Source organism: Corapipo altera, unplaced genomic scaffold, assembly GCF_003945725.1.
Source record: "Corapipo altera isolate COAL_440 unplaced genomic scaffold, ASM394572v1 0, whole genome shotgun sequence".
Lineage (NCBI taxonomy): Eukaryota > Metazoa > Chordata > Aves > Passeriformes > Pipridae > Corapipo > Corapipo altera.
In genome coordinates this window covers 20563510-20587652 of record NW_020884872.1, presented here as the reverse complement: position 1 = coordinate 20587652, position 24143 = coordinate 20563510, and the positions used below count along the sequence as shown (strand labels likewise).

The following is a 24143-nucleotide window of genomic DNA, read 5'->3' as shown; positions in this document are numbered from 1 at the left end:
TTAAGCATCTTTTTATTTTCACACTTTCAGTCTTGATTACTGCACAAGATGTTGAGGATCTTAATTATCCTAAGTAGCTAATCCTTTTAAGTAGGGGGTTCAAAGTGTATCCATTCTTGGTAATGGATGGTACTCTGTGACTTCAGCAACAAGGAGTTAAAAGTGATTTGTTTAATTTGATTCCACCATTTGACAAAAACAGTTCATAATTTCTAATTTCACACAGTCAAGACAGCCAAAAATTCCGGACACAAATACAGTCTTCTTTTCATTTACAAAGGTGGGATTCATGCTGCTTAAGGAATGTACTATGTTTCTCTAATCCCAAGCCTAAATCAAGCAGCAAGTGAAACACATTTTCTTTCTTCCGAAAGAATCTATTGTATTCTTATGCAATATGCTTTTTGATGACTCTAGCAAAATTATGTGCATTTGCTAAGTACCTTGTACTGCCTGAAGTGTGGAGATATTTTTGCTAGCATACATCCTTGAGTGAAGCTATTATTGCCATCATACTGAAGCATTCAAACTGAAAGATTATTTCAGAAAGAGACCTATTTTAATGTAAAGTCCAGATCCTACATTTTTATTCATGCCTTGTGCTTACTGAAGTAATGGGACTTAAGAAATGACACTTAAAGAACAGGCCTAGATAAGTTTTTCCTGCTTAACAAATTGTGGCACATTATGATGCATATATATGGAAATCCATCCACTTACTAAGACTTTTACTCAAAAACTTCTGAGTATTGAATGAGTTTCTGAGTACTGACATGCTATCACTCCTTTACTGTATAATGAAATCAGTTTGGTCATAGTTTGCAACACACCCTCTGTTGCAGTTCTTGCACAGAACAGAGGTCTGATGCATTCTATTCAGAAGGATGGCACAAAACCAAGACCTTTGGCCCTGATGTCATCATTATGTTCTTTTCACTGGCTTCCAAGAGGCACATCTGCAAATTTCACTGAGGGATATGTCTTCATAGTCATGGAAGAACTACCTTTGAATGTCAACAGACATCACCATACCTTCTGTAAATCCTAAGGCACATTGCAATAAACTTAGATGGCCTGTGTAGGCTGGTATTCATGAAGGATAAATTCCCTGTCATTGAGGAAACAATGACAACATCTGTTATAGACCCTTACAGACAGAACTGAATAACTTGATTTAACTTCAGAGTTAGTTCTACTTTGAGCAGGTGGTTGGGCCAGCTGACATCCAGAGGTCCGTTCCAACCCATTTAAATTATTTTATGATTCTGACCTATTTTAGCTCTTTAGACTGAGTAAAATGATTCAAATTCAAAAGCAAAATGATTTCTCAGCTCACAACAGAACCAATGAGAATAATCTAAAAAATTATTCTTTTAGAATAATCCTGAGGGAGCTGGGCCTGTTTAGCCTGGAGGGCATCTTATCAATGCATACAAACATCTTGAGGGCAGGTGTTAAGAGCATGGGGGTAGAGTTTTTTTGATGGTGCCCGGTGGCAGGACAAGGGGCAATGAGCACACACTGGAACAGGGAAAGTTCCATATAAATATAAGGAAAAAATTCTTTACTTTGAGGGTGACATAGCACTGGAACAGGCTGCCCAAAGAGGTTGTGGAGTCTTCTTCTTTGGAGATATTCAAAACCTGCCTGGACATAATTCTGTGCAATCTGCTCTGGGTGAACCTGATTTAGCAGGGAGGTTGGATTAAATCTTCCAAGGTCCCTTCCAACCCCAACCATTCTGTGTTTCTGTGACAACATACTGGTTTAAATGTATTCATCTAAAAAAAAAAAAAACCAAAATCTAAGTAATGTGTTTTTTTCATTATCTCTGCAACCATCTCTTGTTAGGATCATGATATATACTGCAGAGAGTACAAAAATCTTGAAAGTCAAATGAGACAAAGCAAATATTGCTACAAGCAACTGAAATTTGATCAATTTACAAATGTTCACCATCTTTAAGCTTGACTTTTATTTCTTGAACTATTTTTTTAATTGTGGAAACTCTTATGCTTCTCAATCTACTTATTTCACATGGTTTTATGATAGTTTCTTAATTTTTATGTTTTAATGTTGCACATTCTAATATAGGACTATAGAATGGCTGCTTCTCCACCAAAAAAAGTGTTGATTTTTTACAGGAAAATGAGAACATTATTGCAATCAACAGGGACTCCTGTGTTCACCCACCATGTAGGCGACAAAGAGGTCAATTCCTGTGAGGAAGGATTTGAACTCTGGTTGCCTACCTGCAATATAAATATATGTTATGCCATAGAGCAGGCTCAGATAAGTTCTCTGTCAGTATTTCCTATTGTAGTTGCTGCAACTCACTAAACACAACTTAAGACGGTGCAGTTCATAACGGAGAAAGATGCATGGGTACAGTTCCCAACACAGCTGGCTCCAGTAACTGCTGTCTTTCATAAATACAGGACACAGCCAATATGCTTCTCCTGCTGTGTTCCTTGCGTGGTGAAACAGACTTTCTCTGCAGTAAATTGTCACTAGTAAATTTACAGTCAGTACCTCATCCATGCACTACATAATCTCCAAACTCCTGCAAGGGCTTATAGAAGTTACTGGCTTCTCAGGAGCAAGTAACTGGCTATATTTCAGTTCCACATGAGGCAATGGCTCCTGCTGAGTTACTGCGTATGCTGTCACTCAGAACGCAGATATTTTCTTTTTAAAAAAGAAAATAAAAAAGTCTGATGAACTGCCATATTCTGCCCCTCTTCACACACCTTTGCTATCACTGTTTGTTCTGGCAGAAAAATGAAGGCATCTTCCACTGCGTGACTGGGGCATGTACTTAAACACCCCAGTCCCCGTTACAGAGTTTGCCCCCAGCTCATGACCAAAACGGACCTCTGAGTGCCCCCTTATGTAACTGGATGCATACATGTTCACACAAGATGAGTCAGCTGTACAGTCAGCTTCTTGGTAACTCAGTTAGTCCATTCCTGGCACAAGGTCACAGCATGTAAATCAACGTCATTTTTGACAGGTCTGTGACATTTTCCTATTATGGAGATTACACCACTTCCAAACACTCTTATTTCCAAATTGTGAGTCACTATAATGATGCTAACTACCTATTTCTTCTTATAGACATCTATAGCATTTAATAAAAATATTATCTCCAAATATGTAGTAGAGGGTGAGATTCAGCTCCAGATTTAGATGGAAACTTTTAAGTATCTACAGTGCAATGTCTCTAAGCTTGATATCTCTGTTACCATGATAATTAGTGGACACTTAGTTCAAAGTATCTACTTTGGAACAAGAATATTGTTGTACTGGTCATGATTTTTTCTTCCTTAAATACAACTAACTTTGGAAAACTATTAATAAGGTGAATTTCAATAGGGGTGCTGGCATTTTGGTCATAGGACACATGCTCTTTCTTCTGGCAACAGGCTGGCAGGAAAACGGCTGCAGCTGGATCAATTGTTCCACTGGGCTGACTCTTGCCTGCAGACTGTGAGTTGCACAGCCCTGCCTGATGCCTGTGGGAGACATCATAGTCTCCTCATCTTTGAATCCTTCCCTCGTTTTTTTCAGTACAGACTGACAAGAACTGAACAGCTCACAGAGAGACATTAGGTATCTCTAAGCCTTCTATAAATGAGCTGTCTAGGTTCCCTTCTGCTCTCAGTAAAGAAGAGAGGTGTCTCCAGAGAACAATTCTGCTGCTGAGGGGGATGAATTGCTTCAGAAATCACCTGCTTTTCTTTTCTGACTATAAAAGGAACTTGGCCATCGACAGCGCAGTTGCAAATGGCCAAAGTTCAAGGTGATCAGTCCCAACCAAGCTCAGAATATACAAATCTTGCTTCGGATAACAAAAACCACATTTTTAGGTAAACAATATTCCCCAATTAAAAATACCTAACTTTTTTATTTAAACTCTAAATTACTCCAGCTTCCTATGAAGCTACCTAAAACTGAAATATAATGGGGAAAGCTAGAAAAAGAAAACTAGCACAGACAAGACAGGGACAAACATTTAAAATGTGTATGTAGTCAGACTGAATCAAAGCCTGCAGATTTTTATGGAGGAATAAGGATGGATTTGAAAGTAATTGACATAGCAGAAGGCCACCATTCAAACAGGCAGGCACTTTTTAAAAAGCAAAGGATATGTCTCATGCACAATTCTGTGTGACATATTCTTATGTTACATAGCATAAGTGAACATTTATATAGCCTGTCCCCATTCAAGGTGGTGCTGCATACACCTAAACACAAAAGCACTTAAATATTTCTGAAATTCTTTGAAAAATTCCAGAAAAAAAGGTGATTATCCACTTTGTAGCCCTTTATTTCAAACATAAAAATTGAATGGATTTTATTTAGTGGTACTGCTACACATGTAGATTGCTCCAAATAAACACTAACAGTGTTAGCATGTTTTGAAATAACAGCATATGAACTTGTAATGGCTAAGCTGGAGAAATTTGTAACAACCTACATGCTCCTAGAGGACAAGAAAGGAAAATCCCTTTTTTGATTTTTTAATCTGATAAGACACTTTAAATCTATGGTATTTTCCTTTAAACTGGACGACTAAACCATAAAATTGTTGTTAGATTTTTCTGAAAACCAGAGGGATGCAGCCTAGCAGAAAACCGATTTCAAGATTTTTTCAATGGTTGTGACCAACTATAAAGTTTGGCATAAAGCCTATTGTGTCCCTACAGTGAGGTAGTATAGCTCTAAATTTTGTGATTCAAACTACTTTTTAGTTTCTGTGACACCACTGCATGATTTCCATTTGCATTAATTTCCTGACTCATTTCTCAAAAGACAAAGTCCAACAAGTGACACTGCAGTGGCATCAGCAGAAAATCTGCCCTGGAACTGCATATGCTTGAGATCTTCCAGCCATCCTCTAGGGGGACAACATTCAGATGTTCCTCTGAGCTTTTGTGGCTCTGGTCTATTTAAAACTTCACAGAGATAATTCCTACAGAAATAAAAATTGTCTCAGCTATGTGAAGATTCAGCATCCCAACATGACTGACTGTAATTCTGGATAACCAATTCATGTCATTTCCTTCTGTGAGACATTTACACAGATGTAACACAACACAACATTCCATCGTGAGGGTGAAGAGATGGAAGAATGGGCGTAGGATTTAACTCTGAATTACTGTATAGTATTGTATTAATGTTCTACGACTCTGAGACAGACGATGAGAGTCTTCCTTAGAAAAAACAGTAAACCAAAAATTTGACAAACCCGTCTTCTTCCAGTAGACTTTGACCTGAAGTTGATTGTCCTGATAGAAAGGAGTTCCAATTTTTAGGAAACGAGTGGTTTTCCTTCTCTGAAAGTTTGGGTAAGGATCTACCAGTCCTTTCTGTGGTTTCCCAGCAGATGTCCGTTCCTCTGCAACACACAGAACAATCAGGAAACTATTTAGTTAGTATGGTGCTGTAAAATGTTAACTGTGCTGAAATTCAGAAAATAATACTATCTTTCATCCAAATTATCTTATTTCAGTATCTTACCTGAATGAAATTAATATAAGGAACAAACTGTCCATAATGGTTGAAAAGAACATCACTTGTTTGAAATTCAGTCAAAGAAAATATTTTAGACAGGGACAGAAAAAGATAAATATATTATTATATGAAAATGCTCTGTAAATTTTCTAAAGAATCATAAAGAAAGGGACTGTGTTTATATCCCCAAGAAGAAGAAATGTTAACAGACTGACTTTTTAAACAGACACAGTATCTAGTAGTAGTTCTGTATAATCATTCAGTCTTTATATTAGTGTAGTGTTTGAATATGCACAAAAACCAGGGACTGCACTGAGTGTAACCCACAGAGTGCCACATGTGGTTATTACATAAAAGCAAATATAGTCTTTTGGTATGCTATATAAGAACACTGTGGCCAGATTAAAGATCTTTCTTGCCCACTTTTCTGTTTCCAACAGTGAATGGTGAATGCTTAGGGAAACACTGAAAGAGTAGAATTTTCTTTCAGTAATTCCCTTGGTTATACGTGCCTAGCTTCCAACAAGCAATGGTAATGGGATGTCTTTCATCAAGCCTTTTGTTTGGCAACAATTTATGAACATTTATCAGAGTTGACAGTATTTCTAGATATTTTCAGTGGAAAAGGCAGCAATGTTGATTCAAACTGCAATTTTCATTGCACATTTGCAAATAAATCCAATCCAATTAAGAGGATCAGATTATAAACAAAAAAAAGCTGTATAATTCAGTAATACATCTGAATGAAAACTAGAGTCCAATAATTAGGAAGTGGCAAATTATTAATTACATACTTGAGAAAAAGAGGGAAAGGTTCAGATTTCAATAATTTTCACAAATAACAAATACACTGGAACATTTTGCCTCACAAGTAACATAAAATTGACCATTTTGCCTTACATGTAGCTTTAGCTGAAACTCGCTTTATGGTCAAATTTTACTTTCTCAGCCTTTTCCTGAATCTGGTATGATTTTCCATTTTCTTTCTTTGTTTCACATTAAAGTAAAACTACCAAACTTAAGGAAATTCTTTCTCAAAGTAACCATAAAGTTTCTGCTGCCTACATGGAAATCAAAAAGTAATAGAGAGAAGTACAAACTAAAATCTATTAGATATTCCTCAACTTAAAGTATTTTAATTTTATTACATCTCTGCTTTGCTATTCTCTGTCTGCTCCACTCCCAGAAAAACCAGGACACCAATTTAGAATATTTCTATATAAAGATCAAGCAAGAGTCTTGCTGCATTTCCCAGAAGCGAAGCATACAAATATAGTGAGGTAACATATTTCTGAGTGTGGGGAAATATAATGCCAGAGGGCTGGGGTCAAAGCTCACAGAGGTCTGTAGGACTAAATTACTTCAGTGGGTTATGGACTATCTCTATTCTGACAATAGGACCAGACACCTAAAACCCAGAGCTTAATTCCACACAGAGCAAAGCATCTGACAGTGAGACTTCAGCAAAATTGGCATGTTGCTTCTGGAATTACTTCCCAAAGGCTATGGAAGTCCCCAAATAAAGACAGGCCATGAATGTCATGTCCTAGATAATATTTCAGGCAATTTTTTTTTCTTTTTCATATTTCTCCATCTGCTTCTGAGAATTCTCAAAAGTACCTCAAGCAGGACTGGCTCTGTACCTAACTTGAGTGAGATTCAGAAGACGAATTTGCATCTCCTGCAGGAGTAGTTTTTATTTGCTTTTCTACATAAGCTACAATCTAGCCATTTTTTTAAATGTCCAAAAAGGCCTAAATACACCTCTCAGCAGAGTATTCTATTCACTAAAATTTGTGACATCAGTATTTAGATTCAAAGAATCTTGAATCCTTTACCTCAAAGCTTTAGTAGAAAGGATGTTCAGATTTGTCTGTAAACTGATTACTGAAACACTCTACTGTAAAACAAATACATGTTTTAGTTTTTGGAGGCACTGATTTGCACTTAGAAAGAACATACTGCTCATTAACTAAATGGATGTTCATAATTTGAACAGAACAGTCAAATACTTGAAGTATATGAGAATACAAAAATACTATTCTCAGTATAGTCTTAGTCCAGTTTTAAGAAAAATACAACAATTAATGAACCTTTTAGTACAAAAAGGTCACCCCAGTAAAGCAAAATAAAGCACCAGGCATTACAAAGTCTGTACTAATTACACATAAGTAGATAGCAGACTTTCACAGAGAATACTGATGGACTGTTTTCCGAAGCAAAACAACCAAGGAGAGGGCAGAGTATCCAAACAAAATTGTGGAAGGAATTCTAAGCAATGATAGGAAAGAGGTGCCACTGGAGTGGAAAGAAAATGATGAAACAACCAAAGTCACACGTGAAGTGTAGCATAAATGAACTCCATTTGGTAGAGGATTTGTAAGTAATACCTGAGATGTGATCTGCTTCAGATTCAAAAAAACACATCTTGAAGAGGGAGAAGTGAAACAAACATCTTCCTCTCTCAATGCAAACCCAGGGATTATACAGACCAAGAAAGTCAGACCATTAGTGAGGCCATGGAGAGCTGATACAGCACTACCAGTGAAAGGGTTTCTCACAGTAGGTATGGAATGGTACCAAAAATTACATGGTTCAATCTCAACTACTCAGCTTCAGTTTAGAGGGGATTTTTAATACTGAAAGTCTTATTTACTATGTTTAAAGACTACAATGGTCTGACCTGATGTCAGGATTAGCAATAAAGTATGAGAAGGGTCGGCTGATTAATTATCCCTGCTCCCAAAATAGGAATGTTTATAAAGCTAGTTTCATAGTAAAATGAGAGAAAGAAATTCAACAGCTTGCCCATTGTTCCTCATTAATGTGGGCAGCTAGTTCTGTATAATGGTATCTAGAATTTTCTTCCAGTTATCAGGACACAGACCAACCCCTGACTCAGCTGAAATCCCAGCACCAGCATTCTCCTGTGATCTGATGTAAACCCAGCTCTTTCTCAGAGCTGTGATGTAACTCTGGAAACATCGCAGTCAAGATGACTGGGCTGAAAACTAAACACCTTGAATTTTAGCACTGAGAGCAAGAACAGAAAATTTTACCAGAGGGAGTAGGAAATTGTGAGGGGGGTGGAAAAAAAAACAACAAAATTTTTGCTTGCTTCTCTAGCAAAATGAACTTTGTAGGGGGACTGGAAGGGGAGGAAGAGAGAAAGGAAAAACAGTAGCAAATCCCACAAAAAATTCTTAGGAAAAGATTCAGCAAAACATGAACACCTCCCATAAACACCAAAGATATGCTTCTAGTGTTGCTTAATGGCTCAGTGTTCTGGAATTAAACACCCAGTTCTCACTGTAATTTTTCTTCTATTACATCTCCTGTGTACATATAGAAAACAAAGGACAGCTTTATGTGGCAACTCAAAGAAGTTTCTGCCATCATGCACAGTCCTGTAAACTACATTACTTTTCTAGGGCATGACAAAAAGCACAGATACAATGTAGGAGAGCCAATAAGGAAATGGTAGAACTCTTATATTCACTTACATTGTGCTTCACTGAGGATTTAACCCAAACTTGACTAATGTACAGACTGTGAAGGTTCAAGCTGATATTCCGGTATGGATTTGAAGAAAAGACAGTGTATGGAAGAGATGAAAACCTTCTGCTGCCTCTTAAGATGGCCCAGAAAAGTAGTAAAAGTAAGTTTAATATGGGAAAAAGAAGGATATTTAGGTTTACTTTTTCTTCTTGGTACATTAATATGGGAAGCAACTGTAGACAAGAAGGTCTGTTATAGCTATCAACTACTTTACAATATTTTATGTATTCCCAAACAGAATATGGCAACAATAGCAGTTGATTAGTTAGGTTGAAAGTAATTACAGTTCTGTTATGAAAATGGCCACAAGCTTAAACTTTGAGTGTACTTTAAAGAGAGAATGTAAATGAATGGAAAATGAAATGGAGTCAGGGAGGAATATTTAAAATCATATTCTTTAACATCTTCGTATCAGAATTTTTCTATGTTAGTTAAAACATCAGCAATTGTGGCAGTAAACCAGTAGTGTATTTTAATTGTACAAATAGCATTTAACCAAGACTAAGGATCATGGTTTACTCTCAGATTCAGATACAGTTTTCAATTATATTACTTAGCATGTCAGGTTCTAAAGACTATAGCAATGCATAACCCAACCTCTACAGATCTTGGGATTTGAGTACAGGTCCTATGTAAGCAATATTTTGAGAATGCATTGCTTGTTAGACATGGAATGTTTTTGATTTCTTAAGAGAAGAGACAATATTTTATATCAATTCATAGCAAATACATATTTGTGTGGTCCAAGAACCTGGAGGCCTATTATAGGCTACTAAAAATAGTCAGGATTTTGAAAGATACTGCAGGTTAATACTGTTCAGTTAAGACAAAAACATAGAAATGGTTTTATTCCAGACACTGACAAATACCATCAGTATTTATACCTATATAACACCTAAAGAACATTAACACAATAGTCATGTAGATGCTTCATTGAAATTATTTATTTTAGGTGAGTAGGATCTAAGACAAAGAATTAGGTAGAAACTGACACCAATTCTTAGATAAGAAATTTAACATGAAAAGGTTACTCGACTGAGAGAAGATCTTTGTGCTATGAAACAGCCTACTTTAAGAAAATTATTTTTTTAAATTTGAGAAATCATTATATAAAACATTCAAATTCCAGATAAAGGAGAGAAAAAGCATTAAGGTATTTGAATATGATTACTCACTATTACTCCTGATGTCCTGAGTCGTGCTAAAATGGAGAGAAACCTTAGCACTTTTTAGGCGTATCTGACCCCAACGTGTTACTGCCTGCAGTTCTACATTGTAGTTGCTGTTGGGCTGGAGCCCCTCCAAGACCACATAATTTTGGGCCTATAATAGAATAAATATACAAAGCAGTTATAGTATTGCTGAAACACAGGCCTTTATTAAAAACAGGCCTGTTATCTTAGGCACCCTACCTTTTCGAAATTAGAAAACTCATGTATAAATTTCAGAGCAAAATTTCCTTTTTAAAAAAATCTCTTTTATTGGACTCTGTTTTTCTGTGTCATTTAAAAATACTAACCTTCTTGATGCTATTTTTGCAGTTCCTTGGCAACTCCAAACCTTTGTTTAGGCCAAAACAAAGGGGTTTTCTTCCATATAAAAAGTTTTTTTCTTATGCCAAAATCATCTTAGCAAAGGAATTTAAATGTTTTATTCCTCAATTTCTGTGTTAGTAAAGCAATTGAAAACTTTTTCTACAGAAGCCAGTCTGAAGACAGCTCAAATCCAACATTTAATACATTCTTCAATATTTTCTATTTGTTTCAACTCTTGAAAACAAAAAATTAAAAAAAAAAATAAAAAAATACCCACTCATTGGTAAGAACACTTTTCCCCTATAAAATGGAAAATATAATAGAAAAAATACAGTTTCTAGTGTCATGGAAGTGTCTTTAATAGGGAAACAACAGAGTAGGTTTATCATTCTCCAGGCAATAACCCATAAATTAAGGCAAGTCACACAATACTGCAAAGAAGAGTCCAGGCTTCTCAACAGTCTTACAGTGTAATTTTGTCTAGATTTAATTACAAAAATGTCCTTCTAGTGTAAGTGCCAGGTGGAAAATATTACTCCTTGTTTTTATCAGAATTCCTTGTGCCTCTTAAGTTTGACAGTCAATCCAGAGTGAAAAACACAACTATTTACCCATGCAAGCATCCCATATTTAACACTTGGACTGTTAATAAGGGATTGCCAAAAGCATTTAATATTAATTATCTTTACTTGTTTTGTGCTGACATATTGACTACAGCTCTTGATTAAGAGTGTTAATATTGTATTCAAATTAACTGAATGTCTACCTGGAATGATTTCACATGGAAATCAGTATAAAATTATTTGAATTAGGCTATATAGCTAAACATTAAATCTGGGCAAAAATAATCTTCAATTATGTTTGAAAACCAAGATTTTTCCACCTTTCCTTTTTTTTAAAATTTTCCTGCATTTTTCTTTTTTAGCCTAAGATTTGCTATAATATTCAAATGACCACTGACTAGCAATAGCATATGGAGTGTCCTGCAGGGAGTTCTGAATATCACTGGCAGTGATGTACAGTTTCATTACAGGCTGCAGAAGAAAAAGTACAGTAAACTAGGACTAATAAGAAAGATATTGTAAGAGCCATACTTTTCTTTAAAAATATAGCTTGATTCTTCTGTATTTCCCTATATTCAAGGTCAGAAACTTGGTCTGAATTAACACAATGTTCAATATTAGATCTATTTTAATATATTTGTATGTAGGATGCATGTTATGCAAAGTGCCAAAACAACATTAAGGACCCAAATCAATTTTAAAATTCTCTGGGGTTTGTGATTTAAGGACAAGCTTGCAGAAAGAAAGCTCCCTGGTTTCTTTACGCTGAAGACACTGTCTTGAAGGTCTCAAGCCAACATAAACTGTCCTGAGGAACACAAACCTTTCTACATAGCATAGTACAACCCTACTCCTATCTTGCCAGAATAATTTTTTTAGAGGACAATTAAGAACTAACTTTCTTTTCTGTGCAAATTTACTTGCATGATTTCCTCACGCAGCCTTCATTGACTTTATTTTTATAAAAGTTTGGTGACCGAGGGACAAAGAGGGAACTAAGACCCTGTGACTGTAATTCATCACAGTTCAAGTGGGCAGCCAGAGCCAAAAGACAGTGTTGACGTAGACATGGGACAAAATTCTCACAATGCGTCTGTGCACAATGCACTGAGAATCAAGTTCGACCTGTTATCTGTAATAGAGTTCTATTTCTTTTAATTACTTTAAAATAATATGCAATATACGTAAGGATATCATAACAGAAAGCTTTCCAGTAAACCAATACTTAATACATCATTAAAGAAACTCATTCTTTGCTGCTAAGAAAATATGTCAGATCTTTGGTACAGCAGCTTATTTAAAGAGTTTTGAGAATGTTCTTCCCTTGGACCTATGCTGACTATTTAACAGTTATTCTCTAAGATAGTATCACAAGTTTTATTTGCGTAGTGAAAGAACAATATCACAGATGAAGTTAGGCTTTTTAAATCAAACAAGCACTGCATCTTTAAGAAGCACTAATAGAATAAGCCTGAATTTGGAGGACTAACAGTATTTAACTTTCTATTGAACTTTCCTGAAAAAGCTTATTCTATTTAACTTCATTTTGAGGCAGACGTCTACTTCTCTCCCTGAGTTCAGTCTAAGATAGCATTGATAGATCAAAGTTGTGGTGATATGAAGACCACCACTTCAGCAGCTGCTGAAATCATTCAATTTGTCACATATTTTATACTTACACTATACTTTGTGCCAGAAATAAGCCAGATTTCTGTCCCATTTATTAATTTCTTTCTTACCCCATCGGTAGTCTTCCTTCTCTTTTTTTTCGCTGGAATTACATATTTGCTGTATGTCCAGCTCCAGAAGACTTTGTAGTGGTGCACTGGGATATCAGGCTCTTCTGGAAGATCCCATGTAATCATTACATTCACACTCCCATCATTGCTTGCACTGATATTGGCAATTCTGATATTAGATGGAGCTGGTGGAGCAGATGGATCTGGAATTTAAAATAAACAAAGAGATTCTAAAATAAAGATCATCTTCATTAAGGTAAATATTATCTTCAACTTATACATTTACCAGGCATACACAAGCTGGATTAAACACACTATTGAGGAAATTTCAGGCAAAGATTTCCCACAACTGATATGGCTTTTTGTAAATTTTAGAAATTCATACTCTACTGAAATAAAAATTATTATGGGTTAGCATCTAGTTTTGTCATTACTCTGTGTTTTTGATAGTTCACAAACATTATGAGACTTTGTTAAAATGTACCAGACTATTGATTTTACTACCTTAAATACACAGTGAGTGTAAAACACTCAAGTTCTACAAGTAGCATTGTAGAATCACCACAGAATTGTATGGTAGAAATACTGAATATTTTTTGGTGTTGCCAGATAATTCCCAGATGATAAAATTATGTTTCAACATGTTGAATCTTTCTCCAAAATTCTAATATTGGTATTTACCACCATGGGACATAAACACTTCCTTAGAATTAATGCAATTAAGAGGTAATGACATATTATTCTGTGACAGAAGTCTATAGGGGTTTTTTTAGAATGATAAAAAGCAGTTACCTTCCCCTGCGATTTATTTCGCTATTCTGTTCAATTCCTGTTCAATATCGACTGAGATAACTGTTGTCAGTTGTCTTTGTGCTTGACACTTGAGTCAAAAAGGACACCTGACAGTCGGAGGCTCAAATACTGAATCTTTTCCAATATTGAATATAAGGTCCTTCTTGTGGACTTACTACATAGTATCCTGGCCCCAAGTAATGTGAATCAACGGAAATTTGCAGCTGAGCTTCCGAAAGTCCAATTTGCTGTTTAACAAATCCTACTTTTTAATTCTACTTTTTAACTCTGACCTTTTTTTAAATGGCTGTGGTAGCCAAAAATTCATGACAAAATACAAGGAAACTGCAAAACCAAAATTTAATAGAAGTAAATGATGAGACTCAAAAAAAAAAAAAAATTAAAAGTATATCAAGCACAATAATGGAAATTCATGTTAATTAAGACCTTTTAGGAACCTGTAGCCTTATTTGCCAGAAATAAAACTGGAGTTGTGCACAGGGGACACCAGACATGCCCTTCACCTGCATCTTTTTATAATGGTAAATGAGCTGTTAAATAAACTTTCCAGGCGTACTAAGTTCATTAGATAATCCCTATGACAAATGGTCTCACTGAAAAAATCCATCATTTACCTCATGAAAAAAGACACATTCAGAATTAATAAAGACAGTATTTCACTTTTAAAGATCAGCAGATGTGAAATAATGGTTTATTCTTGTTATTGATCAGGACTCTTGCTTAAGTAACAATGGATACTCCTCACACATGCCATTTTACTTAAAAAATAATGGATGTCTCTGTTTCCTCACATATATAATTCAACCCAAATTTTGGTCATAAAAGTTACAAAGCATACTTAAGAATTCTGGAAATATAACATAATTTACAAATAATAAGAATTCCTTAGTTACATTTGTGGGGTTTTTTTAATCTACTCACAAGCCATTTGCTTTTATTTTTTTCTAGCTTTGGAGAAGCACTGCTGTTACACTTATTTCCTTACCTGTTGTGGTGGTTTTGGCTGGGGCAGAGTTAATTTTCTTCGCAGTGACTGGTACGGGGCTATGTTTAGGATTTATGCTGAACACAGGGTTGATAATACAGAGACGTTTTTGTTATTCCTGAGCAGGGCTTGCACAGAGCCAAGCCCTTTTCTGCTTTTCATACTGTCACACAGGCAAGGAAGTTGGGGGTGCATGGAAGCTTGGAGGAGACACAGCTGGGACAGGGGACCCAAATTGGCCAAAGGGATATTTCAGACCACATCACATCATGCTCAGTATATAAAGCTGGAGGGAAGAAGGAGAAAGGGGGAGACGTTTGGAGTGATGGTGTTTGTCTTCCCAAATAACTGTTATGCTTGATGGGGCCCTGCTCTCCTGGAGATGGTTGAACATCTGCCTGCCCATGGGAAGCAGTGACTTAATTCTTTGTTTCACTTTGCTTGTGTGTGCAGCTTTTGCTCTCCGTATTTAAACTGTCTTTATCTCAGCTCAGGAGTGTTCTGGCTTTTACCCTTCTGACCGTCTCCCCAGTCCCCATGGTAGGGGAGACAGTGAGTGAGTGGTTGCGTGGGGCTTGGTTGGTGGCTGGGGTGAAACCACAACACCTGAGAAGTAACCAACCACTCCAACTTAAAGTATACAAAAGTACTTATATCAGCATGGATAAATTAAAGAAAAATTTAGCTAAATGGTTTGTACTACGCTCTGATGCAACTTTTCATTTCCTTCTATTGTTTAATAAAATAAGCAAATATAAATTACATTCACATATGATAAATATAAACATAATCATGATTCATACATCTAAAACCTTTATTAAGCATTCATCTTCACTATTTAAAATGTTTGGGGGTTTTTATGGCACATAGATATGAGAATGTATTAGGGAAATAAAACATTTATAACCTGAAGTGCAACATGATCATATTACTGCAGGTGAATTATTTAGGTTATCTCCCAGAAGTACTATGCATCATGTATTATGTATACAAAACATATGGGATAGAATTAAAGTGTTTCGGAGAATGTCTTTCCAAATGGTCAGATATAAGCAAAAACAATTCTAAGTATAAAGCTTGTTTTTCCTCATTCTACATCTACAGAAGACTAAGATTCATTTTAAAAAAATCTAAAAGTTAAATGAAATAACTCTTCTGGACAAAGCGTATTATGATTAAAAATATTTTGAAGTTCTAGTCACCAATTTTTTTTAGGTCTAAGAGTAAATGACCAAATTTAGATTCTTCCTTTTCAAATGTTTCTATCTCCATTTCAAAAAAGAAAAGAGTAAGGAAGAACTATGTGCATACTGAAACTAATAGATCATTTCTTCTGAATTCTATAGCACCAGCATTTCATCCTGTATCCTTTATAATTACATAGTTTATTTATAACATTACTTTATCAGTAGCATTTCCTCTGTGTTCACTCTAAACAGTCCAGTCAGCAGACAAAATGCTGATCTACATTTGAAAGAAAACCTATTAGTGTTTCCACTTTGCTATGTGAGAATGTAAACATTGTATTAAAAATCATTGGCTAATTGCAGTTAAGGAAAGAAAGAATGTCCTCATAGAAGGAATATACATGTGAAATAATACAGCAACAGCAGAGATTTTCCTGAGTGCCCTCTTTCTTCAAAGACTCTTCTGCAAATCTCGCAAATGTCATCCACAAAAATGCCTCTGAACAATGAGGAACAGTGGTAGTGGTAGTAGTAGTAGTAAAAGACAGAAAGGAGATCTGCAGCTGACAAACATGAAAAGGTGAGACATTTGAAAGTTACACATTTTCTATAAGACTTTTTCTAAAACTAGTAGAGTAACCTAGAGAAAATAATAAGCTAGAAAGATGTAAGTCATCAAAAATTAACTAACTTAATTTATTACAGTTTTGCGTTTAATCATCTGGAAAAAAAAACATGTCTGATTGTATGGACACAACAGTAAAGTATTTCTTGAATTTTGGGTGTATTACCTGAAATATTAAGCCACTTAGTGAGCATTTCATACCAGTTGAGAATCCATACCATATTAAGTATTTCAATACCACTATATAATCTTTTCATCTATTTCTATATATTTCTGTGGCACTCATCACTATTACAAGAGATAGAATCATCATTTTGTAAGCTAAAAACCCAAGAATATTAATCGGTTCTTCATTTGAAAGGATTTATTTTCACAAGCAGAACTGACAAGTGAGAAGAAATAGCAGGCAAGCTATTTGATCTCTGTTATTAACAGGAAAAAAACCCAGACCAACCAAAACCCCACCATCAAAGAAAACACGCACAAAAAACCAACACCCTCCTAGACCTCTCAAATAAACAAGAACCCAGAAAAACAAAAAAAACCTGTTAAGTGTAAGAGCATGCTCCTCCACAATGCATGCCAGCCAGCTACCAGATAAGAGATTAGTTGGTTTTTTTCTGTGTTATTGAACAGAAAAGTCATGCTTCTACAAGGTGGTCTGTTATGCTTATGTCTATGTAGATATTAAAAGCACTATACAACTCGTGCTAAAATACTTCAAGGTCTAATAACTGGTACTGAATCGTAAAGCTTACATACATAAGGTGTTTGTTAACCTGGCTATAAAGCTCAAGTGACATTCTTCTGACTATAAAGCCAACAGCCATTCTACTGTTAGTCTTCATATACCTGTGATCCCTTTGACTGACTGCCCACATGTATAATTCAGACACATTAACATTAAATTACTGGAATGGAAACTGCTGCCAGTTTTTCAAATGTAAATTCTGAAATTTTATATACATGAATTTATCTGAGTGTTAAATCAAATTCTTTGGTCTGCAGAAAGAGTGATGCTAGTGGCAGTTTTTCTCTTGCATTCTATACTACAACTCAAATAAAATAGAAGTCACTCTCTATATACAAGAATTTGGCACAGACAGCTGTCCTCAACTCTGAAAAAAATTCTGGTCTCAGCAACCTGACAAGTAAATCGCTTCTCACTGCTAGAAATGATAGTTTCATTAGGTCAAGGCTGAAGCTGCTGTTCCAGCACTTGGAGTAAGTACTGCATTTGTCTGGATTGTATTTGGCTTGAGTATACCCAAAGGACTTAAATTCTTGTCTTGCTGGCTACTCAGCCATCACAAGCAAAACTCTGTCTCCAGTCCCCAAACGGGAGGATTTCTTGCTGCAAATAAAGGAAAAAAAGGAAAACCTCACATCATCGCCATTTCAAAATGTGTGTCTTCCCACACTCATATTTGTAAACATAGTGATAGTTTATATTTTCCAAAATTATTTCAATCAATAGAATCTGGAAACACTTTTGCAACCTTGAAAAACAGTATGGGTAAGCTATACACAAGAATCACATCATACACTGCTGCAATGCATCCACTTTGGATTTCAATGTAGCAATTGTAGTGAAAACAGTAAATGATTTGGAATATGTGTCAGAGAAGGGGATAATGACATTGCAACCAGAATTCTCATTCTGAGCTGTAAAAGTGAGAGCAAGTTTGACAACAATTTAAATCCTTTTTTATGGAGGTTTTTTTCTGACTTAAAATAGATCTCCCATTGCTATCTTTCAAACATTAGACCTTCCAACTTTAAAAATCTGCTGAAGCTGCTCTTCAGACAAGTTTCCAACCATTAAACAGTTTCAAGGCATAAGAGGGAGGACTGGCTTTGCCCAGTGGAAATGGCACACATAAACCAGCTGTGCAACAGTATAAAAAAATCATTGGTCTCAAAGGAGCAACAGAAAGAATTTTATTGCTGTGAGTGGGTGTCTGTTCTGGTTTTTCTAACACTCAGTAACGTACGCATGAAATCACATCCAGCATGGTACTTATGTGCTGTGAAAACAATGTTGTCTGCTTCCTTTTGCTTGACAATCTATCCTGCATATGCTAGCAACTGCCTTCATGATGAAGACAGAAACTTGCAGCAGAGGTAGAAGGATTGGATGATTTGGGTTCATTGTGTTGATCTTATGGCCTCTTTTTCTCTCTGAGAATGGCACAGTACCTATCCCACAGACCAGTGAGATAATATAATATATAGAAATGCCTAACACTGACCCCTGTAGTTAACTGTAGTCTCAGTTACTAAGAGTTCATTCTCATTCTCATCACAAATCATAAAAAGCAAGGAAAAAATAGCCTAAAAACTCTGAACCAAACGCAACAAATTAAAAATTGTATTACTAGTGCCAAGCAGCTTCTGACCAGTTGAGGTAGGCTATCCACTGCCTGCTTACTGGGTGAAAAGTACAGGTAGTTTTCATCCAAGGACATTAATGTATGGATTGTAGGAACAGTTCTCTCCTGCTTCCAGAGGAAAGGAAACAGCTTGGAAGAGTCAGCCTAAATATGATGAGAAGTATATTTGTATCTTTGGAGATCAAAAATGTTCTGCCAGGTATTCAGTTAGTTTCATTTATTGCTGTTATTGTAAACTACTGACACTCAGTTAAAGATGAAAAGGAAGCACACACAATTTAAAAATGCTGAAAAGAGAAGTGGAAACCACTGTTAAAACAGAATAAAGTTCTGATCACTTTTAGCTGACAGTATCAATGTAAAAGTCCATGTACAGAGTCCTACTTCTAGGAAAAAACCTACTTTCTAAGCGCAGCATTCACTTCATTTTCCAGTCACTCTGCTACAAACAGGTAGGTAGAGTCTAACCTGTGTTTCTTGTCATTTTGGAATCGTATTTTGGCAAAACAAAGCATCACTTTATTCCCTATGAAGGGTCATGTCAGACAAGCACATGCAAACACTTCATTTCCTTTATAAAAAATAAACAGTCTTAAAAAAACCCCAAACCTCTACTTAAGCTTTGGATGTTTCATAAAGTCTCAGCTGTGTAATTCTGATTATTTACTATTTACAAATTAATGCCATAAATGAACACATGAGGCTAATAAAATGAGTGTAAAAGCTAATAAACCTTCACCTCAAATGTTTGCAATATAAGAGCATCAAAAACTGCAGTAGATCAAACCTCAAATCACAACTATATGAAGAATGGCAAGCTGAAATGCTTGATGCAATACTCTTGTTTTCCTCATTTAGTCTTTTACATTTCAATCCATTTTAAATTACTTTGGGTAATGAGGAGCTTTATTTAGTGATAGAAAAGTTTATGGAAATTACCTCAGAAGACTTAATATTATTTTGAATAAAACAAAACTTTACTTTGCTGTGTCTACTTAGAGATCATGTTTTTGTGTTTGCAAAAAGCACAAAATAGTATAAAACAGGATTGTGGTAACCAGACAAAAAGTCTTTCTCCAAGTAATTACAGCACGTTTTTGAATGTTCCTCTTAACAGCTTAAAATATTTAGTGACAGAGACTTTGTGGTGCCATACTTCTCCCTAGATTCAGATTAAATATCGTATTTGTCCTCCTTTAAAGAAAAAAACCAAACCCAAATAATTTGCTATTCATTATAACTTATGAGCAATTGGTAAAAGTTCAGTATCTTGTGTGAGAAACTGTCTTAGGAATTGCTGTCATGTTTCTTGATCAAAGGGTTTCTTTTTGAAGAAAACTTCTGCTAAGTCTGACAAAGATAATAATCTTCTCTTGGTCTTGGCACAACAGGGTGAAGTGAAACACTGATGTGAATTTCTGTGCACACTTCACATAAACACAGCACAGACAGGCAGCAACCTTCCAAAGGTGATGTGCCAAAATCCACTTTCCTTTTCCAAACTGGAGGTTAAACGTGCCTGTAGGAGCTCAGCAGGGGCCAGTAGATGCTGGCACTCCAAAAACAAGGCACATCTGAGCAGCAGTTTCTCGCCTCTCAGCCAGGCAGAGGCCGCCACTTCCCACTGAGCTCCAAAGTAGTAATTAAATGTCTATGTGACACTATAACTGTTGCCACTATGACTGCCTACCTGGGGACCTGGAGGCTAAAAGATACCCATTAAAGCATCCCAGTATCATTCCCAGCAGTCAGCACCCAGAAGCATCTTCATATGAGTCACCCAGTGTGACTACACATTTCATCTGGCAAACACGGCACCTTTATAACAACCACTGACAGTACTAAAGCCCCTTAAATAGTAAAATGAGCTGCCAGATTAGGATGATTTGGGCTATGAAGCTGATAGTAAACTGAACTCCTTTCTGTTTTTCTGGCAATTCATGATTCTCTGCCAAGGGCTGGAGTTCAGATCTGAAAACCGTTATTTTGAGAGTTATAGAAGCCTTTTGAAGAATGCTTTCTGCCATTATCAAAATCCAGTTATTTTAATTTATTAGGTAAGAGCATGCAGAGGTACTACTGTTTCCCACTATCTTTGTCACAAAGTCCTAAAAATGCTCTCCACCTCCACCAGACAGCCAAGAGTAGTTCTCAAGGAGAGCAAGTTCTTCAGGGGTTGCTGCAGAGAACACAGAAAAAGAGGACTCCGGTATTCATGTAATAGTTTCAAAACCACAAGCTCATGAAACACAAATCACTGCCAGCTGGGAGGCTATTCTGAAGAAATACCTCTATGTGCTTATTCTGCTCTTATATTGTTCTCCAGAAACCCACTTCTGGGGTCAGATTCTGGGCTAAAGAGACCTTCAAGATGACTTACCATGGATATTCTTACATTCATTACCAATGTAGGTATTTTAAGTAATACAATTCCATGGCTAGCACACTCAGTAGGGGGTAAATTTTTTGGAAAGTAATAAAAATCCTACCTGAAAATGTCACATTCAAGCCAAAACATTGGTGTTATCATTCAGTTACCTTTATGTAACTGAAGTGATAGTGGTTCCAAGCAGAATAGACAGAAAATATTTACACAGTAAACAACTGACAATGATCTCAGTTTAAAAGAAAGTTGGTGCCTGATTCAGCAACAAACTGCCGCATCTGCTGAAGAGCTGTTCGTAAAGAAAAGAGAAAGGTACTGCAGCTGAAAGGTCCTTACAGTAAGCTCAACGCACCTCAAAGGAAGTATATTTTTGATGTGACTGAAATGGTATGTTACTTAAGTATAATAAATTCTTAAAATAATACTTCTTTTATACATGAAAAGGTTTGTGGTCACAGCAGTAATGGGATAGCTATGCCAGCCAACCTTCTGACCACAAATATGGATATAGCACCAAAAAGTTATTAAGTCTAACATATACTTATTCAGTAAGTGATTAAACCGTCCATACCAGCAAAAGTACTTGCATGCCTCTATATATGCACCTCCAGTAAGATTTTTTTCTAGGACTGACTGCAAGCAGTCAGTCTGGCCAAACTGCAAGCTAAAAGTTTGGAACCCACAGATGGCAGCTATCTGTACTGCAAGATAATTCTGTCTGCAGAAAGAGGAGGAATTGCATTCCTTGAAGTATGGTGAGTTATACCAGCATAAAGATTCTAACACTACCAAAACAACTACAAGCGTTTCTATTAGAAGCTGCCTCTATTAGTAGAGTGAAAAGTGCTGGATCTCGTTTTTTGGCACTGAAGTCAACTAACATGGTCTGGCTATGACCACATTATCGACTGTCTTTAAGAGAGGGTGACCACATCCAGACCTTCTGCCTATTCAGAATAGCTTCTGGTATGTGGTAACCCGTATACTATGCCTGAGAGTCATCCAGGAAGCTTTGCTTCGTGTGGGTCAAAGGCACACCAGGGACAATGCCAGGAACTTCACAGGATGGGAGAACTGCTTCTATCTCCTCCATCTCTCAAGTACCATTTACTGGTACAGAAATAATTTTCAGAGTTATTTTATTACCCAAACCATTGCAACACCAGAAATCTCAACAGAAATTTCTACAATACTTTGTAGACCATCAGGCATGCCTTTCTAATGAACAGAAGCATGCTACTTCCCATTTATACCCTTTTTTATTCTTAAGCACTTATAATTAGTGCTAGCAAGGGGAAAAATATCTTAAGAGGGCCCACAGTTCCATCAAAACAATGCTGCTACAATTATTTAGATACAGGCAACAAAATATTTCAGTGCTGTACTAAACATATGGCAGCAACATATTTATCCCAACAAAAAGGAAAAAATATTATAAACCTCTCGGAATAACACACTGAAACCCCAGTTCCTTCATATTTCATGGTCAGGGTTATAGTGTTTGACACCAATCATGTGGAAAATGTTTGTTTAAAAGGAGGTTTATTCGTGGAGACCTCTTACTGATAAAAGAATAATGACATCTTTAATTCCTTTGCCGACTGCAAACAAATCTCACATCATTTCTAAAGTCTCTGGCAGAAGTACCCAAAAACTCATCTGTTAAAAATCTTCTGCCACAAAAGTGGGCAAATCGGGTTGTGCTCCAGGTGTGAGTGAGAGGAAGGTGAGTATCAGACACAGTGAGCAAAAACTAACCTTTTGAGGATCGGAAGTGCTTGCTGGGTGCTGTGAAGCCTCTCGTCCCGTGCACGTTCACAGCTGCCACACGGAACTGGTACCACCTGCTTGCTCGGATGTCCGGCAGCCAAACCCGCTCATCCGTAGTCTGGTGGGGAAAATGCCACACTTACACTTGTTGTTCTGACATGGATATCATCTCTTGTGCAACAACAGTTAGTTCACGAGCTCTATGCAACCATGTCACCTGACTTTGACCATCATTCTGCACTGCAAAGCATTTGCAGTTGTGAATAAAATAATATAACTATCCAATTTTGCAGTGCATTGCAGATCTCTTCTGGAAAAAGTATCCTTTAGAAAATCAGTGAAGTGTTAAATTCACAGAATTAGATTTCCAGTTATCACAATCTTCACCAGTGTTTAGGGCCTAGCTGTTCAAGTGTTGACATTTCAGGGAACTCATTGCCTGAGGCCACAGGAACAACTTCTCCAGTTCTCAACTCTCAGAGAATAAGGAGTCCAAAACTGCTTAATTGAAACCCAGCAATGTGAGAGGCCACTTTTTCTAGTTCATAGGAAACACAAAACTCTCAGGTAATGGATGTAAGCCTTCTTCAGATCTTTGACACTTACGTCAAAAAGACACTCACACCCTTAACTGTTCCCTGCAGATTTTTCTCAGGTCATAGGAGGTGACCTTTTCTCCAGCAACACCCACTGAGAATGCCAGTGTCATGAGTTCAATTGCCAAATTCTGTGGGGAGAGCCTTAACTGCTGAAATATGGCACGAGCACAGATGCACTCTGAACTCTTTCAGTAGGAGGTGCTTTACTCTTTCTTATTCTGAACCCTGCTTTCCTCTATGTTTTTTCCCCATAAAACTTTTGAAGAGCTATCTTCTGCAGTGTTTTTTTTTTCCTAAGGTACAAATACCAGAACTGCCACAGTCTCCTGGTAACCACTGAATCACTGCCAAATACAGAAGATGTAGTATCTTTGTAGAATACATCAGAAACACATCCACTTGTGGATTTTATTTTTGCAATTACCTCTCCATTATCCGGTTTTCAATTTACTTTAGAATATCATGTTTATTGC

At 36.4% G+C, this 24143-nt stretch overlaps 1 protein-coding gene across 2 annotated transcripts in view; it reads right to left on the bottom strand.

Annotated features, from left to right (window-relative positions):
• The window catches only part of ANOS1 (anosmin 1), a 133939-nt gene that overhangs the window by 23418 nt on the left and 86378 nt on the right, over positions 1 to 24143 (bottom strand). For both annotated transcript variants that reach the window (XM_027640856.1, XM_027640867.1), the window contains 4 exons: positions 23060 to 23189; positions 12913 to 13115; positions 10251 to 10398; positions 5252 to 5401 (listed from right to left, as the gene is read on the bottom strand). In XM_027640856.1, the coding sequence (XP_027496657.1) occupies positions 5252 to 5401; positions 10251 to 10398; positions 12913 to 13115; positions 23060 to 23189 (631 nt within the window). The remainder of the gene's footprint in view (positions 1 to 5251; positions 5402 to 10250; positions 10399 to 12912; positions 13116 to 23059; positions 23190 to 24143) is intronic.